At 39.0% G+C, this 16,272-nt stretch overlaps 1 protein-coding gene across 1 annotated transcript in view; it reads right to left on the bottom strand.

Annotated features, from left to right (window-relative positions):
* HSD17B3 (hydroxysteroid 17-beta dehydrogenase 3) overlaps nucleotides 1–15,922 on the bottom strand; it is a 33,057-nt gene extending 17,135 nt beyond the window's left edge. Inside the window, exons 1-3 of the mRNA XM_053560660.1 lie at nucleotides 15,723–15,922; nucleotides 12,912–12,958; nucleotides 2,021–2,096 (exon numbers count right to left, since the gene is read on the bottom strand). Of these exons, the coding sequence (XP_053416635.1) occupies nucleotides 2,021–2,096; nucleotides 12,912–12,958; nucleotides 15,723–15,876 (277 nt within the window). The 5' untranslated portion in view covers nucleotides 15,877–15,922. The remainder of the gene's footprint in view (nucleotides 1–2,020; nucleotides 2,097–12,911; nucleotides 12,959–15,722) is intronic.
* Between the last annotated feature and the right edge of the window lie 350 nt (nucleotides 15,923–16,272).

Here is a 16,272-nt window from a genome sequence, read left to right as displayed (position 1 = left end):
CTAAAAATAGACCTGCCATTCGATCCTATAATTCCTTTACTAGGTTTATACCCAGAAGAACAAAAGTCACAATATAACAAAGACATCTGTACCAGAATGTTAATTGCAGCCCAATTCATAATTGCTAAGTCATGGAAGAAGCCCAAGTGCCCATCCACCCACGAATGGACTAGCAAATTATGGTACATGTATGCCATGGAATACTATGCAGCCTTAAAGAAAGATGGAGACTTTACCTCTTTCATGTTTACATGGATGGAGCTGGAACATATTCTTCTTAGCAAAGTATCTCAGGAATGGAAGAAAAAGTATCCAATGTACTCAGTCCTACTATGAAGCTAAATTATAGCTTTCACATGAAGACTATAACCCAACTATAGCACAAGACTATGGGGAAAGGGCCAAGGAAGGGGAAGGGAGGGGGGAGGTTTTGGTGGAGGGAGGGTAATGGGTGGGGCCACATCTATGGTGCATCTTAGAATGGGTATAGGCGAATGCACTAATGTATACAGCTATGATTTAACAATAAAAAATAAATAAATAAATAAATAATTAAAATAGCCTATTATAAAATAAAATAATTTAAAAAAAAAAGAAATACAAATTCTCAGGCTCCCCCCCAGACCTACTTGAATTAGAAACAGTGGCGGTAGGGCCCAGCCAGCAATCTGTTTTAAAACTCTTCCAGGTAACTCTGTGGCTCATGCTCAAGTTTGAGCCCCCTGGATTTAATGGCTGTAAAACAAAATCTGATGCTGCCTCTGCTCAGTGTCTAGTCCCCTCCACAAAGATGCACAACCTTTTGTATTTGTCCAACATGGTAGCATTCATAAAGCATTTGCACACAGTGTATCTTATGTTAATCTTTCCTACAACCTTGCAAAGTACATATTCCCATATTCCAAAGAAGAAGACCAAGGTTCGGGGCTAATTAACTTGCCCAAGGGCATTCACACTCTGCTCACTCCAAGTTCAAAGCTCTTCCCACTATTCTGTGTTAACTTGCCTTATGCAGGAATTTTCAGGCAGATCTGAAAGCTACAGCAGAGTTTATAAACTGTCTGCTGAGCTGCTTTAGCCTTGGGGTTAGACCCAACATTTATGGGTCAAGCAATCTTGAAGCTAGTTTGAGAGTGGTGGATGCTTTCAGTCCAAAGACACTACTTGCTTTTCAGAAGAACGATAAGCATGATTTAGCACTGTTAGGAAAATACTGAAGAATGTCTGGGTCCTACTCAAAGTTACTTCTAATATCCAGACACAGAACAAAAACAGAATTCATTGGTTCAAGGGCACAGAGCTCCATGGTGTGTCTGCACCATCCCACACCTCCCACATCAGCCTCCTGTCCCAGTTCTATCCCAGGGAAACAAGGCTGACCCCAGATAGCTTGCCATGGTTTTCCTGAGTCCTCAAATTGGAGACTCATCCCTCTGAATTAAAGAGTTTACTAATTATTAAATTAATAATTATTAAAATTCAAAAGCCCCCAAAGAAATATTATAATCACTATGAACTCAGAGCATTTCAGGGAAAATCATAATAATAAAACATTATGAAGTAAAACCTGTTTCTTAGGGTTGTACCGTGTTCAACCTTCACAACCACACATGGAAGCCCTGTATGAAATTGTTTTTTAAAATCTGACAACCACCAGCGAGCGTCATCTCTCATCCTCCCTCAAGGAGCAGAGCACGGGAAGTGATGTCCCTGCTTTTGAAGGGAATGGCAGAAGCAAGCAGGCAGCTGGGGCCTCTAGCTGAGCAGGCTGAGTTTAGGCATGAAGGCTCCAGGCCACAGAAGACAGCGAAACTTTGTGCCTGAGTCTGTCCCTGCTTCAGCCACCCCACAGAACCAGCGGGGAGCTAAAGCCAACACCCGAAATCCCCCCTTCACTTTATGAACTTGGCTTCTCACAGGCGGGTAGATGCTCTGAGAGCAGATGTGGAAATGCTGGCAACAGGCGGGCAGGACAGGGGGCTCCACAAACATCTCCCTTATTGAGGGGGCTGTCACTCACCAATCTCTGTGGCAATGGCCTGTAGTTTTTCTAGAGTCCGGCTGATAAGCACAACATTGATGCCATGTTTAGCCAGCTAGGGGTGGGAGTGAGAAAACAAAACAAGACAAAGATAATGAGCGGACAGGGGAGGCTTTCTGTAATGTGATGCCCTTGGTTGCAGGGTGATGTGCAGAATGTTTAATCGTGACAAAGGTTTCTGGGCTATGAACAAAACAGCCACAGTGGGCCAGGCTAAATGGGCCATCTTAATAGTAGTTTACACTTGTGTTTATTATGTGCCACAAACTAACTTTTCTTGTTCAGGCCCATTGTCTGAAAGCTGCTTATCTGAGATGCATGAGGTCAGCTGCGTGTGGGAATTAAAAAATGTTAGAGATTTTTTAAAATATTTATTATGTAGCAGGGTCTAAGGCATCACTCCATAATAAAAACAGTATTTGTGGCCAGGCACAATAGTTTATATCTGTAATCCTAGCACTCTGGGAGGCCAAGGTGAGAGTATTGCTTGAGGCCAGGAGTTCAAGACTAACCTGAGAAAGAGTGAGACCCCCACCTCTACTAAAAATAGAATAATTATCTAAGCAGGTGCTATAGCGGGGCCTGTAGTCCCAGCTAGTTGGGAGGCTGAGGCAGGAGGATCATTTGAACCCAGGAGTTTGAGGTTGCTGTGAGCTAGCCTGATGCCACAGTGCTTTACCCAAGGCAAAAAAGCAAGACTCTGTCTCAAAAACAAAAAACAGTATTTCTGCAGCAACTTTTGAACCGCTTCCTATTCACTTGACCTGACACCCTTCTCCTGTTTCCTGACATCCACAAGGAAAGAAAATGGAATCAGGAACACAGGGGAAAGAGGTGGATGGTCCCCTGAGATCAGCAGGGTGACTCTCTTCAGAATGGACAAGGCGTAGACTGAGTGGAGGTATGCACATCATTTCCGAGGCAGGGGCGAGATTCCGTGGGGGACACACAAACTTGGCGTGGTGAGGGAAGGGTAGGGGATGTCCACAGACAGGCAGAGACTTTCCTACTCCTAAAAGTGCTGTTGGGGAGAAAAGCTAGAGCTTTTTGTGAAAGACAAAAGGGAAAAATAAAACAACATTAATTTAAACAGAGACTGATGATGTTTGAATTAGTGACAAAGGCCCCAGTTTATTGAAATCTCTCTCTGTGGTGTTAGTTAAATGATTTATATGGTTATTTTTTACATTGTCGTAAAATATACATAACATAAAATTGATCATCTCAACCAAAATACGAAATGCTTAACAAATGCATGTGCCATCTTGGGAACTTATGCTAATTTCTGTATCATCCCAATTTTAGTGTATGTACTGTGGAAGCAAGGACATGCTGTTACTGTAAGAAGGAATTCCATGATGTAGAACACACTGAAGATGCTGAATCATGGGCTATCATATAGAACTTATGCTAATTTCTGTATCATCCCAATTTTAGTGTATGTACTGTGGAAGCAAGGACATGCTGTTACTGTAAGAAGGAATTCCATGATGTAGAACACACTGAAGATGCTGAATCATGGGCTATCATATATAGTCTCCAGTAGCCAGTAATTCACTCTTCATGCCCATGGGCTCAGAATCATCCAAGGAGACGTCAAAAAAACACCAATTCCCATGAAAATCATCTATGTAAAAATCTCTGGGATTGAAGTCACTTACATTTTTTAATATTTTAATTTATTAAATTATTATTATTAAATACTGGTAAATGCACAAACATATTCTCATGGTTGAAAAGTCAAATAATACCAAGGGAAAAAATGTCTGCAGTGCCCCAATTCCATTTTCTCATCCACCTGGGCTCCTGCTGTCCCTGCTTTGTTGTTGTACCTTCTCTAGATTTTTTCCTGCACTTACCAGCATAGAAAGACATAAACATTTGTGTTGTGGGGTTCATTTCTTTTTATCCTATATAAATGTCAAGCATTTATAAGTAGTATCCTGCAATATTCTTTGAAACTTGACATGTCCCAACAAAAACCCAAGATCAGATGACTTTGTGGATGAATTATATCAAGCATTCAAAAAATTTAATACTAATCCTTCTTAAACTCTTCCAAAAAAATAGAAGGGGGAATATTTCAAAGCAGGCTAGCATCACTCTCATGTTTAAACCAAAGACACCCCACAAAAAGAAAACTACAGGCCAATGTCCTTGATGAACATACATACAAAAATTCTCAATAAAATACTAGCAGACTGAATTTAACAGCCACTATAACCAAGTAGGATTTATATCTTGGACACCAGGATACTCAATATATACAAACTGATACATTGATAATCATATTAACAAAATTAAAAAAAAAAGCCATATGATGGGGCAAGAAGCCCTGAATGCAGAGAAAAGCATTTGACAAAGTTGAATATCCATTCATGATTAAAGTGTTCAACAAAATAGGTGTAGAAGAAACTTCACCACAGTAAAGGCCATGCTCACGGCTAACATTATATTGTACTCCATGGTGAACAGCTGACCGCTTTTCCTCTAAGATCAGGAACAAAACAAGGATGTTCATGCTCAGCACTTCTTTTCCTGGAAGTCCTAGCCAGAATAGTTAGATAAGAAAAAGAAATAAAAGGTATAAAAATTCAAAACAAAGAGATTGATTTCTGTCTATTAGTTACATGATGATATATGTAGAAAATCATAAAATGCTACCAAAAAAAAAAAAAACCCGTTAGAGCTAATAAAAAAAATTCAGTAAAGTTGCAAAATAAAAAATAAACATACAAAAGCCATTGGATTTTCTACTCACAAACAATGAACTATCCAAAATGTGAAATAAGAAAATAATGTCATTCACAAAAGAAAAAAAAAACATACAAATAAATTTAACTAAAACTGTTGAGAAACATGGACAGTGAAAATTATAAACCATTCATGAAGGAAATGAAACTCCTTCAAATAGAAAGGCATCTGTGTTCATGGGTTCTAAGAATTACTGTTGTTTAAATGATAATATCATCCAAAGTAACCTACAGATTTAATGCAATCTCTTATCAAAATCTCAATGATGTTTTCCTTGGAAATAGAAAAGCAATCTTGAAATTCATATGAAACTCCAAAAGATGACAAATAGCCCAAACAACTTTTAATAAGAAGAACAAAGCTGGAGACATTTCACTTTCTGACTATAAAATATATTGCAAAGCTACAGTAATCAAAACAGAATGCTGCACTCACATTATACAACAATGACGAAAACATAAATGAATGGAACAGAATAGAAAGTCTGGAAATAAATCCAGGCATCTATAATCACCTGATTTTCAATGAAGGTGGCAGGAACACACAATGGGAAAAGGACAGTCTCTTTAATAAGCAATGCTGCGAAAACTAGATATTCACAACATAGAAGAAGGAAATTAGACTGTATCTCACACCAAATACAAACCAACTCAAAATGAATTAAAGACTTAAATGTAAAATCTGAAACTAAGGTTACAAGAAAAAATGGAGAAGAAGGTTTTTGACATTGGTCTGGGAGATGATTTTTGCATATGACACTAAAAGTATAAGCAACAAAAGCAAAATTAGTTGCATCAAACTAAAAGCTTCAACACAGTAAAGGAAGCAATCAACAGAGTAAGAATGGAACCAATGGAATGTGGGAAAATATGTACAAGTCACATAACTGATGGAAGAATAATATCCAAAATATATAAGGAACTCATATAACTCAAAGCCAAATAATAATAATTATGATAATGATAACCTGACTAAAAAATGGATGGAAGACCTGAATAGACATTTTTCAAAAGAAAACATATACAAATGGCTAACAGGTTTATGAAATGGTCCTCAACATCTTTATCATTAATCATCAGGAAAAATGCAAATCAAAACCACAATGAGCTATCACTTCACACTTGTTAGAATGGCTGTAATGACAAAAGACAAACTCAAACAAGTATTGGCAAGACATGGAGAAAACAGAACTCTTGTACACCGTTGGTGGGAATGTGAAGTGGTACAGCCATTATGGAAAACTGTATGGAAGTTCCTCAAAAAATTGGTGGGAATGTGAAGTGGTACAGCCATTATGGAAAACTGTATGGAAGTTCCTCAAAAAATAAAAAATAGAACTACCTCATGACCCAGCAGTTCCACTTCTGGGTATCTATCCACAGGAAATCAGATTCTGTCCAAGATAATCTCACTCCCATGTTCACTGTGGCGTTATCACAATAGCCAAGATACAGAAATAACCTAAATATCCATTAACAGATGAATGGATAAAGCAAATGTATCCACACACAATCTAATATTATTTGGCCTTTAAAAAGAAGGAAATCCTGCCATCTGTGACAACATACATGAACAGGTGCCATGCAAGGAGATGGGAGGAATTTCTCAAATCCATCTCCTTGAGAATTTGGGGAGAAAGGATTTTTAAAGATAGTTTGGCAGGCAAAACTCTGAGGAATAGAGTCTGCTGATTGGCAGAGGGAATGAGTTCATAGGGCTAGGAAGTAGAGATTATCTTCTCAGTTGGGAGATTTTGGGGGTGGGGGTCCCAAGGCTGTTGGATCCATTTCACACATATCCATGGGTCCCAATTGGCTTCAGTGGGTCCCTCCAGAATGCAGAGTCTGAAAAATACTTCAAAAACCAGTCTTAGGTTTTACAATAGTAATTTCATCTAGAGAAGCACAAGTCCTTGGCCATGTCATCTGTGGAAGGAATGGGGGAAGTCACAAATCTTGGACCGATCAGGGAGGATAGGGCCATTAAAGAATAAGCAGTTACAGCAGGAAGGAAGTTGGGGAACAATGGCTGGTTAGCTTCTGGCTGTGTCTACAGTTTTATAAAAATCAGACTTTGACTAATGCTTTATAGGTCTGTATTATAGATAGTTTCAACACCAACTATGCTGAAGTTTTTTAAAGTAAATTATACTCATTCAAACAGGTGATCTGCAGCCCTGACTCTGGACAGCAGAAGGTGCTGACACCACCTATTGCCACACATATTGCCACAGTTTCCTCCCCTGACCTGAAATCTGCACAGGGAGGTGCCACTTTATAAAAGGGACACAATCACGTCATGCATCTGTTGTTCCCTTTCAATCATTGATTTCCTAGTGTATTTACACATGACATAGAAAAAGCTTTATTCATGACAGTTTGGCTGGAATACAGCTATGATTTAAGAAAAAACTAAGCCACAGAAACCCTCTCAAAGACTTCCATGCCAATGTTGACTGACCCTACATGATGACTCTTCTCTGGACAGACTGAGCAGAGGAGCAGGCAGGCAGCAGCTTCCCTGAAAGAAACATCTTCAGCTGTGCTTGTCACACTTTCCTCTGAAAAACAGCCATGACAAAAAACTAAACCAAGAGGGAATCTGAATGTTAACTCTGAACTGGGTGATAATGACGTGTCAGTGCACGTTCATGGATTGTGACAAATGTCCCACTCCGGTGGGGCAAGTGCATAATGGAGAGACTGTGTCAGTGAGGGGCAGGAGGTACATGGGAAATTTCTGCACCTTCTGCTCAATTCTGCTGTAAACCTAAAACTGTTGTACAAAATAAAGTCTATCAAATTTGTTTTTAAACTTTTTACAAACATCCAAGGGGTCCTGTTTCCAAGGCTGACCCCTGCCAATGACATCCCCAAGTAAGTCTCCTCTTTCTTTCTCTCTATGGAAAATTACCCACCCCCACCTCCAACCCCCATCTTTAAGTCTTGGAATCCTTCAAAAGGATGCCTAAGAATTAAGCACCTTTGTCTCACAATTCACTTCATCAGCCTTCTCAAGGGGAGATTGTCCATTAAATGGAAAACAATTTGCATTTTCAACACAAAGGATGCTCTCCGCCTGGTGGGCTTCCAGCCTCTCCTTAATTGTGCCGTTTCTCTCAAGAGCCATAGACCTTTTAAAGGTTCCATGTGGAGTGGTCTGGGCCGGGAGGGGGGCACGGCAGAACACTTGGTTGTCTGGGCCGGCATTGTTCCCTTTGTCCACTGGAGCAGGACTCAATCTTATTCCAGAATGTCCAGGCTGACAGGCTCCATACATGGGTTTTGCTGCCCCCTTTTCAGAAAGTTAAGCCGCAGAAGCCCTCCCTCTCCCAGAATGCACTGCCGGCCCAGTCCTGAGGAAGAATGGCCACGGCTGCGATGAATGGGCCTTGTTTTCCTTCTACTGTATTTTGGGGCCTGGGTCAAGGAAGGTGCTTGTAAACTGCTAAGCTACACGGGTGGTGGGAACTTGGGGAAAGACAGGGCTTCCTCTGTGTGGTAGACAATAAAAGAAAGGGCTTGAATTCAGGTGCTAAAGGAGTGGAAGTGGTGTGAAAATGAGAATGAGCAGAGGCTTCTGAGGTAGGAAGAGCACCCACTCTCGCCCCTTCTGCCACCCCAGTCCATTACATGCCACGATTGTTTTCCCACCTGCTTCGAGTAATGCTTGAGATTTCTTTAACCGAGGCAAAGCCTCCCCTGCCACTCTAACTATAAATACAGATTAGGTTAAAATACAATATAGAATGGACTTCTGGGAAGGTGGAGGAGAAATACTACTATTCCCACAATCAAGTGCAATTAAAAAACCCAAACCTAATACATAAAACAAACATAAGAAGGCTCCAAAGCACAGAGAGAAGATCAGCCAGGGGCCTCGGCATGTGGGGAACGGCCCACAGTGGTGATTTCCCAGGCTTTCTTTTTTGCTTCATATATCCCAGGCTTCTTGCCGGAAAAGCTGGCAATTCAGAAATACCAACAGGCACAGACATACAAAGTCCCAGCAAAAGCCTGCTCTCTCTAACCAAAAGACCAGAAAAAGGAAAGGGAAGCCTAGCAAGACAGAAAATTTTTAGACCTAAGTAAATAACCTCAGAATAAAACAATGGTCCTGCCCACACTCTTATTAGCAAAAACTGAGTGGAGAGCTGAGATTTCTACCTTAGTGAGGCTCTGCAGCAAGGAGTCTGCACACCCCTGCCAGGTTGGTATCAGAGAGGATCACGTAGGGAGGCTGAGGCAAGAGTATCCCTTGATGGCAGCATCTGTAGCTTAGTGGGTAGGATGCCAGCCACATATACCCAGGATGGCGGGTTCCAACCTGGGCCCTGGCCAGCTAAAAAACAATGACAACTGCAACAAAAAAATAGCCTGGTGTTGTGGCGGGCACCTGTAGTCCCAGCTACTCAAGAGGCTGAGGGAAGAGAATCACTTGAGCCCAAGAGTTTGAGGTTGCTGGGAGCTATGACACCACAACACTCTACCTAGGGTGACAAAGACTTTGCTTCCAAAAAAAAGAAAAATCAAGATATTCTTGAATAAAGAAAAACTATGAGAAATTGTAACCAGCAAACCTACCCTAAAAGAATAGGTAAAGGAACTTCTCCAAACAGAAAGCAAATGACAAAAGAAGGGATCTTGGAACACTGGGGAGGAAGAAATAACAAGAAAAAGAAAAATGGGGATTAATGTCATACATTTTCATTCTCTGTGATGATTCCCTTTATGGGTCATCTTGACTAGCCTCCGGTTCCCAGATCCTTCAGTGTTTTCTATGAAGGTCTTGTTTAGATGAGATCAACATTTACATTAGTAGATTTTGAGCAAAGCATATTTTCCTCCATAATGTGGGTAGGCCTCATCTAATCAGCTGAAAGACTTAACTAAAACAAGACTGACCTTGCTGAAAGAAGAGAGAATCTGCCAGCTGATGGCTTTTGGACTCAAACTGTAGCATTGGCTCTTGCCTAGGTCTCCAGTCTGCTAGCTAACTCTGCAGATTTTGGACATGCCAGCCTCCATAATCATGAGAGCCAAGTCCTTTTATTTTTTTTATTTTTTTGAGACAGAGTTTCACTTGGTCACCCATGGTAGAGTGCCATGGTGTCTTCGCTCACAGCAACCTCAAACTCTTGGGTTCAAGTGATCCTCTTGCCTCAGCCTCCCAAGTAGCTGGGACTACAGGCACCCACCACCAAGTCCTTAAACAAACATCTCTATCCCTCTTTCAATGTGTGTGCTCTCTCTGTAGGCATATAGACACCACATGTATATATGCTCTACCTATATACAGAGGGTGCCAAAAAGATGTATACACATTTTAAGAAAGAAAAAACTGTATTAATTCTCAAGTCTTGTTTGACTTCTGCCTTTATAAGCGATACAAGATAAATGTTAGCAGTATATACGGAGTATACATATGGAGAGATCAAAGGGACTACTTGTAGGTCACGTCAGCATAAATTTGAGGAAAGAATCTAGAAAATCAGAAAGAAAGAACATGAATTGTTCAACATTCAGAGAACTTAGAGGCAAGGTTATTAATATCAGTTGATATTAGGGCCATCCAGAAACTTGTTCTAAGCAGAGGAATTGTTGTATCAAAGGTTATATAGTTTTAATGCAAATATAACTAGAAAAGCTTTCCTTCTGATTTTTTGGATTAGAACACACTTGCTTTAAAAAGTGGTGGGGGGTGGTGTCTCCAACCTCAAAACTCAAATATGATCACTCTTCTTTGAAATGTTGGCCACTACTGATCACTGGTAAGTCACTGTACATGATTAGTATGAAAGCAAAGAACTCTTTACCTTAAAAAAACAGAGTTGAAGCTGAAGGTCAGTGACTAAAAGTCCTCATCAGGGATGAAGGATAAGGAGGTCAGACCCAAAAGACCAGCACAAGGAACTTTTCTAACAGGGGCATGGTTTGGGGTTGCTAATATCCTGAAAGTTTCTATCAAGTATCTCTAAGATACCTTGCCCTGTCATTTCACACAAGTTGGTTTTATTATGATGAGGCCTTCAGGGGCAAGAAAACACTTGGCTACTATACTGTGGTTGAATGCAGCTTCCATATGAACTGAGTATTTGTGTCCCCCTAAATTTTGTATGTTGAAATCCTAACCCCCAATATCATGGTATTTGGAGTTGGGGCCATTAGGAAGTGATCAGGTCATGAGGGTGAGGCCCACAGGTTGGGATTCAAGCTTTTGTGAGAAGAAAGAGAGAGCTTGCTTCCCCTTCCTCTGCTCTCTGCCATGTGAGATGGCTGTCCGCAAACCAACAAGCAAGCCCTCAGCAGACTCTGTATCTGCCAGCATCTTGATGTTGGACTTCATAGACTCCAGAACTGTGAGAAGTACATGTTTGCTTAAGCCACCACTTTATTGTAATTTGCTATAGCAAACTAAACTAAGACATCTCTCTCATAAATTACTATAACTTAATGGAAGGCACACTATTCTTAAATATGTTCATAACCTCTAACCCAGCAAGTTTATTTCAAGAAAAATAACTCCAAAAATAATGAGGTAAGCAGAAAGTTGCAGGTATTTTTTGCTAGTTTTATGTAAAATAAAGAAAAACTAGAAAAAACTAAAATTTCCAACCAGAAAATGGGTAAATTATGGGCCATCTACTTGATGGAATATTATGTTGTCATTTTAAAATCATGACACAAGAAAATGCTCACAACCAAATGTAACATTCAAAAAATGTTTTAAAAAAATGTAACATTTTAAAAAATGATCTGGGATATTTGATATATTTATCTGGAATTTGAGAGAAATTGCTAGATTTTAATTACCTTTTTCTTCAGGAATGTCACATTTCCCCCCCTTATTCAGAATGTCTCATATTTCTCAATGGAGTTTTATAATTTTCTTTTAAAAGGCATTCAAATTTTATATTGTGTTTCTAGGCTTGTTTTTCTATTGTGAATAGAGATGCTTTTCATTATATTTTAAAGTATCATCGAATTTTTTTTTTTTTTTTTTTGGCAACAGCTCTACTACCCAAGATAGAGTGCAGTGGTATCATAACTTGCAGGAGCCTCCAACCCCTGAGCTCTAGTGATCCTCTTGCCTCAGCCTCCTGGGTAGCTGGGATTATAGGCACTTACCATGATGCCTGGCTAATTTTTTTATTTTTTGTAGAGACAAGGTATTGCTATTGCCCAGGCTGATTTCGAACTCCTGGACCAAAGCAATCCTTCTGACTCAGCCTCCCAAAGTGCTGGGGTTACAGGCATGAGCCACTGCACCTGGTCAAGGTGTTATTGATTTTTTAGCAGCCATCTTCTTACAATTTCTAAGATTCTTTCTATTCTTCTGTTATATTTGCTATGGTTCTAGAGGTCAGTGTAATAGGCAAGAGGAAGAAGTAAAATATATAGACATTCCAAGAAACAATATTTCATTAATGAAAATGTGAAATTTGTAACAATAATAGCATACAAAACCACCTATGCAACAAATGCATTCTTTGAAAGTATAACTATCTATTTATCTACCTATCTGCATATCTGCTTATCTACTTATGCAGATAGGTAGATAAATAAATAGTTTAGATAGATAAATAGAAACAAGTCTGAAAGGAAATACCAAAAATACTAATCATATTCCAATGACTCTCTACTCTATCAGATCTTCTTTTTATAGAATATTTTGTAATAACCATTAGTCTACTTAAAGTAAAAGTCACTGGTAATACGTCCTGCCTACACAAATAATTTTTTTAATCAATATATGCCCTACCTTAATGTAAAGGGTAACTAAAAGGAAAGTAATCTACACATTTAAAAATTTGTTTAAATATATGAACATTACCACATACTTACACTAGAAAATACCAATGTCCCATAAATTTACAAACAATTCCTAATGGAAATACATCATAGTACCAACTTCAGATATCATTGTATTTTTAAAAAGGTGTCCAGGGAGGGAGATTATGATTTTTTTAGTTTGCTTTTCTGTAGAAGATAGTTTCCCTCTAAAATGGGATGTCTATTGCTTTTCTATTCAGAAAAGTAGTGTTTAGGGTTGGTGTCACATAATTATAATATGTGCAATACAAGGGGAGGAGAAAGTCTCCAAGAAGACAACTTACCTCAAATGAGTAGGCTTTCCCAATTCCATCGCCTGCTCCAGTGATCACTGCAAAAATCCAGAGTGGCTTTAAATGACAGAATTAATCTTTAAATTTCTCTTTCTCACTGTCTATGTATTCTTGCAAGCCTACTCTTCAGGACACTTCATATTCCCAAAGAGCATTCTCTGCCCTCCCATCCTCTCTCCTACCCCTTGACACCCTTTTCTAGATGCTCAAGATGATGCTTTTCTTTCTTTTTTTTTTTTTTTTTTTTAAGAGGGATTGGTGAGGCCAGGGAAAACGTGTTCCAAAGTGAAACAAATAACCTCAGCCAGGAAACATTTTATCCAGCCCCCTATGTGTTTGGTAAGCCTTAACTCTACAAGGGCAGGCTCTACCCACGCACCCATCTGTCCTCATAATGACACATCAAGGTTCTTTCTAAAAGTTGAGTTCTGCCTCTTCCCACCCTCACCCCACAGGACGGCAACAATCAAAGCTTGTGGAAGTTAGGGAACTTTAGCAAAGCTGAAAATACAACAAGGCAAAAAGGGAATGCTGTGAAATGAAGTTGAAGAATGTATACTATCTCTTAATGTACAACAATCAAATAAGTCTTTGAGTCCTTTAATATGCAAAGTTACACGTGTATTTTATGGTTGAGCTCTAGGGTATTCAGGTGAATGTCACAATTTCAAAATTCTCAGTTCAACATATATGTACAGTATGTAACTGGCGATTTACTTTTGCACCAACAACTAAAGAGAATTCTTAAAAAAATATATATATATGAACAAAAGATACATTTAGCTTACTTGAAAGTGAGTATAAGCCAAGTTGTACGAGCTTCATGATAGAAGCACCCTCATTTTTGTAATTACTAAGGATTTTATCTGTTCATTTAGGAACTTCTAAGTGGATCTATGCATACTATCTGTTCCTGTTAGTAGAAGTACTATGCCCAGGGTTATCTCGTGCCTCACCTTTCCTCTCCATCAAGGTGAATCTTCAAAGCTACCAATATAGGACCTGTGCTATAGTAAAGATAATAACATCAATAATAACTACTGACAACAGTCAAATGTTTGCTTCTACCATGTACCGTTTCAAGTGTTTTAGATGCTTCATCTGATTTAATGTTCAAAACAAACTTATATTGCTGGAATCATTATTATTCTAAATTGATAGATAAGGAAGCCAAGGGAGAGAACGTTCTTAGCTTGATCAAATCACATAGCTAAAACCGATGACAAAAGGATTTGAACCCAGGCTGCCTATAAAATGTACTAATGAAATATTTAGGAAATGAAGCACAGAGCTCAAGGTACTCTGAGGGGTTTAAAAATTTAGTCTCTGGTAACTGGATTTTCTTCTCCCCTCCACACTTGAAATATATTATCTCCTTGATGTCTGCCTATGACCAAAGATATTTTACTTTCATTAATAACTCTATTTCATCTTGACTCATAAAAACAGGTTAAGAGTATGGTTTTTTACTTTGAGTCAACAAGTGCTCTTAGTCTCTGGCCCCATTTGAACTTCTTTTGTAAGGTATGCGCTCAGATGGGCTTTGCCATACACAGATGAGCAGTGGCTGTTCAGAGCTAGGAATCTACTCAGCACATAGGCATTTGAATCTGGGGAGGGTGGGGTATTTGGATCCAAGATACTCAACTTTATGTTGCTGAGCAAGTTCACTACAGACAGCATACTGCCCTGCGAGGCAAGAAATCACATACACCCATATACACACATATGCACACTGCAAATGCTGGAAGCAAGAGTTAAAAATTCATTTGTCATTCCAAACAATTTCTCATAGGGTAATTTTTGTTTTTATTTCCATTGCTAACTTTGTAAGTTTGCCAGGTTTAGCAAACAACCATATAAAATGTCCAGTTAAATTTGAATTTCAGATAAATTATGAATTTTTAGCATAACTATGTTAGGTGCAATTTTTGTGTTATAACATACTAAAAAATGAAATTTTTTATTTTTTTTATTTGAAATTCAAATTTAATTAGGTAGCTTGTATTTTATCTGGCAGCTCTACAAGGCTTAAATAGGAAAGGTTATGATCTTTCCTATTTAGCGTGCATGGTATTTTTAAAGTCACGGTAAAAGTTTTTAAATCATTTTTTTTGCGCCCAACTTTAAAATATCAGCCCCTGCAAAGACCTCGTGATTTCACTCAATAGATGCTGAAACCATGACTTCATGCCCTTCACCTTAACCTCAGTTATGGGACTGAAATTCCACATGGTGGTTCCAGCAGGTACATCTCTTCAGGAGGCAGTATTTAATTGACACAAACCAGACCCAGATTTCATATCTAACCATCTTGAAAAAGTGGTTTGATAGATATCTTGGTTACCTTGATTTTGTAACACCCTCACTTTGTAAAATGATTGGACCATTATTGTTTAATAAAGTGAATTAAAAGTATATGAATTTAAACATTTTGAAATACTCTTTAACAAAATGGAAGTGAAAAGATTTGGACTTTTCCAAATCTGGAGATGAGGATGCAAAATTTTTTGCATTATTTATTATTTGTATTATCAGAAAACTTCAGAAAGAAGACAACCCAGCTAGTGCGGCCAAATACAAGCACACCGTCAAGAATAGCAACCTCCTCTTGTTGTTCTCCTGAAGCCCCACATCTTGTGTTTCAGACAATTCTACTTGCACTCATGCTCTCTAATCCCCCAAATCAAAATCTCCTGAAGGGATTACATTTTTGCTCTCAAAGAGAAAAGATGCAGTATCTAATTTGAGATGTAAATAAAAATAAAGCAGGAACAATAGAACAAGAAATGGAACTCTTACCTGCCCACTGGCCCATTGACTGCAAGAAAGGTGTTGGTCTAACTTTCCAAAAGTTCAGTAAAACACATCTGGAGAATCTCAGACCCTTCACCAGGCAGACCAGGCACACCAGCAGCCCTACAAAAATGAAGAATGGCTCTAGAACCTTCTCCATGGTTGCACTGCAGCAGGTGCTGCTTCAGACCTGGCCCTGGCCCTCTCACCAAATCTCTTCCTGGGAGTCACTGGGTACATTCCATAAGGTCGGGGGCACTTAGATTAGAGTAACTTCTTCAGACAATCCTCTGATTCACAGCCTTTTGAATAAGGCTTTGTTACCGTGGAGGAGCTGGTGAAGAAGTTAAAAGGTGGACATTAAGAAAGAAAAAACAAATCCCAGACAAATAAAAAGTGGTTCTCTCCCTGAATTAGGAAACCAAAAACAATGCAACATCCCTGTCAATCACGCTTATATGTAATGAATATTCAAGGCGGCGGGAAAATGATAGTAAGAAAGACAGCATCCCTTTGTCATGGAGCTTAAATTCTGGTAGGAAAGACAGAGGATGAG

Source organism: Nycticebus coucang, chromosome 2 (assembly GCF_027406575.1).
Source record: "Nycticebus coucang isolate mNycCou1 chromosome 2, mNycCou1.pri, whole genome shotgun sequence".
Lineage (NCBI taxonomy): Eukaryota > Metazoa > Chordata > Mammalia > Primates > Lorisidae > Nycticebus > Nycticebus coucang.
The sequence above is the reverse complement of the archived record's forward strand: the minus strand, read 5'-3'. Positions and strand labels throughout refer to the sequence as shown.